The sequence below is a fragment of the Ailuropoda melanoleuca genome, chromosome 1 (genome assembly GCF_002007445.2).
Source record: "Ailuropoda melanoleuca isolate Jingjing chromosome 1, ASM200744v2, whole genome shotgun sequence".
NCBI lineage: Eukaryota > Metazoa > Chordata > Mammalia > Carnivora > Ursidae > Ailuropoda > Ailuropoda melanoleuca.
In genome coordinates this window covers 3,463,983-3,466,084 of record NC_048218.1, presented here as the reverse complement: position 1 = coordinate 3,466,084, position 2,102 = coordinate 3,463,983, and the positions used below count along the sequence as shown (strand labels likewise).

Sequence of the window (2,102 nt, the reverse complement as noted above, 5' to 3'; positions counted from 1 at the left end):
GACTGAGCAGCAGGCACAAAACACAGGCCCCGTGCTCCCTGTCAGCAGGGAGTGCCCTCCCGCCTGGCGCTGGGGACCAGCCCAGCTGCACTCCCCCGCCCACTTGAGCTGCACTCGACAATCTGACAGCCTTGTGTGCTGACACCAATTGCTGGCACACATGCTGTGAGCACCTCATTCCCTCCTCTGACCCTCGTGCCTCCCAAGGGGGGGTGAGCCCATGTAGGACCCACAATGAGAGGCCACATGTGCAAATGGCGTATCTCCCTATGCAAGAAAGGACCATCACTTGCAATTTTTAAAAAGAACTGACAGCAAGGGTAACATTCATCTCTTTTAATTGTTATGCCAATTTTGAGTCCAGGGGCGTGTGCCGTCTGTCCGCGCAGCAAGCCGAGGCCCCGAGAGCCTGCTGGTGACGTGGCTGGGCTCCCGGCCACCGGGTGAGGCCATTCCAGCTCCTGGCGCCGCTCCTCCGCAGCACGTCTAGAAGGAGCACTCCTCTGAAGGGTGAGGTGTGAGAAGGAGACACAGGCAGTGAAAACCCCACGCTTTGTTCACTTGTGAATAATGAGAGCTCTGACTTAGAAGCACCAAGGGCAAAAGTCCTTAGAAAACACGTCGGCCTTCCTGTTCCAGTTTCTGCCTTCCCTCCCACCAACCAGGGGTAAAGTGCCCCAGGATTCTTCACCGGCTCCCCGTTAGCGATGTGAAGAAACACAGGCACGAGTCGGGCTCCTTGCCCAGCAGGTCTCTCCGCCTGGTCTCTGTGTCCCCAACCGACATCAGCCTGATGCAGGCCGGGCCCTCTCCCCACGCTCGTCCATGGCCCCGGGTGTGGGTACAGACGCAGCTGGCCATGCAGACCAGGGCCCTGTGCTCCCGTGAGGTTTTCTCCCAAACCCTACACCTTCAGACCCCGGAGAGCCGCTACGGCCATACCGTCAGGCTGGTTTTCCACGGCCGCAGGGTGGAAGCACCACGGGACTCCGCTGACAGTGCTGTCAAAACAGCAGCCTTTAGCTTTGCACTGGGCGGGCGTGATGCCCGGAGCGCCGCAGTTCGCTCTGTGGTGGGGGGCCACCACACACGTCTCTGGAAGCGCAGGAGGCAAGAGCAAAAGTAAGTCGTCGGCTGACGCCCATCTTCCTTCTCCAGTTGAACCAGCAGGCAGCTGGTGCCACGGATGGGGACTTGGGGCTCAGGGTGCAAGGGACAGGCCGGCCTCATCTCCCGATACGAAAACCCTTCAGCTCAGGGCAAATGCAAGGTGCCGGGCTTTGTAAACTTTGCACCAACCTGTGTAATTTATCCATGCATTCGTTCACTTCGACAAACAATCATTTAGCTTTACTCATCAATAAATTTCTATTGAACACCATTTGTGTGTGCTAGAAACAGAAATTAGCACAGCGAAAGGAGACAGAGAAGGTCGCTCGAGGACCGAGGTCATGTTGGGCCCCGTGTCAGGTGATGGAGAAATCGTTGTTAAGAAGCGAACAATGTAACGGAGGAGAAGAGCAAGTGAATGTACAGAAGAGCAGGGCGAGGCCATCCCAGCGTGCTGACGGCAAGCACGGGAGGGAGAAGGACGAGGCTGAACAAAGCAAGGAGGGCTTCCTGTGGGAGGAGTTTGACCAGGTGGGGATGATGCAATGCATGTACCCTGCCGGGGAAGCAGGTGCTCAAAGGCAGTCAAGAGAAAACAAGGTGCATCTCAGGAGGTGTAGGTCCCTTTGCAGGAAAGATGCAGAGGCTGGGGTGGAGTGGATGCCTTCAGCCACTCAGCGGCTCTAACCCGGGGGCACGATGGAAGCCAGAATGGTGGAGAACACGCAGGGAGACACGCTGGGGAGGCGGGGCTCCTGTGTGGTCTACGCACGAGAACTGAAGGGGCTGAGCCCTGTTAACCCAACCAAGCACTGAGAAAGTGAGCCCCGCGGGAGCCGCCTTCCGCGGGCTTCTGTGTTCCCCTCCACGGATCACCCCAAGCTTTCTCTGAAGGAGGGGTCCGTGGCTTCGCGGGAAAGATCTGCGCCCTCTCCCTCCACCGGCTGAGTGGCGTCTGCAGGACGTCAGCCTCCCTGCATCTGGCTCCCCGC

General features: G+C 58.4%; 1 protein-coding gene across 1 annotated transcript in view; it reads right to left on the bottom strand.

Annotated features, from left to right (window-relative positions):
- Positions 1-321: 321 nt before the first annotated feature.
- Positions 322-2,102, bottom strand: part of TFF1 (trefoil factor 1) — a 3,307-nt gene continuing 1,526 nt past the window's right edge. The window contains exons 2-3 of the mRNA XM_002922453.3: positions 943-1,095; positions 322-503 (exon numbers count right to left, since the gene is read on the bottom strand). Of these exons, the coding sequence (XP_002922499.2) occupies positions 487-503; positions 943-1,095 (170 nt within the window). The 3' untranslated portion in view covers positions 322-486. The remainder of the gene's footprint in view (positions 504-942; positions 1,096-2,102) is intronic.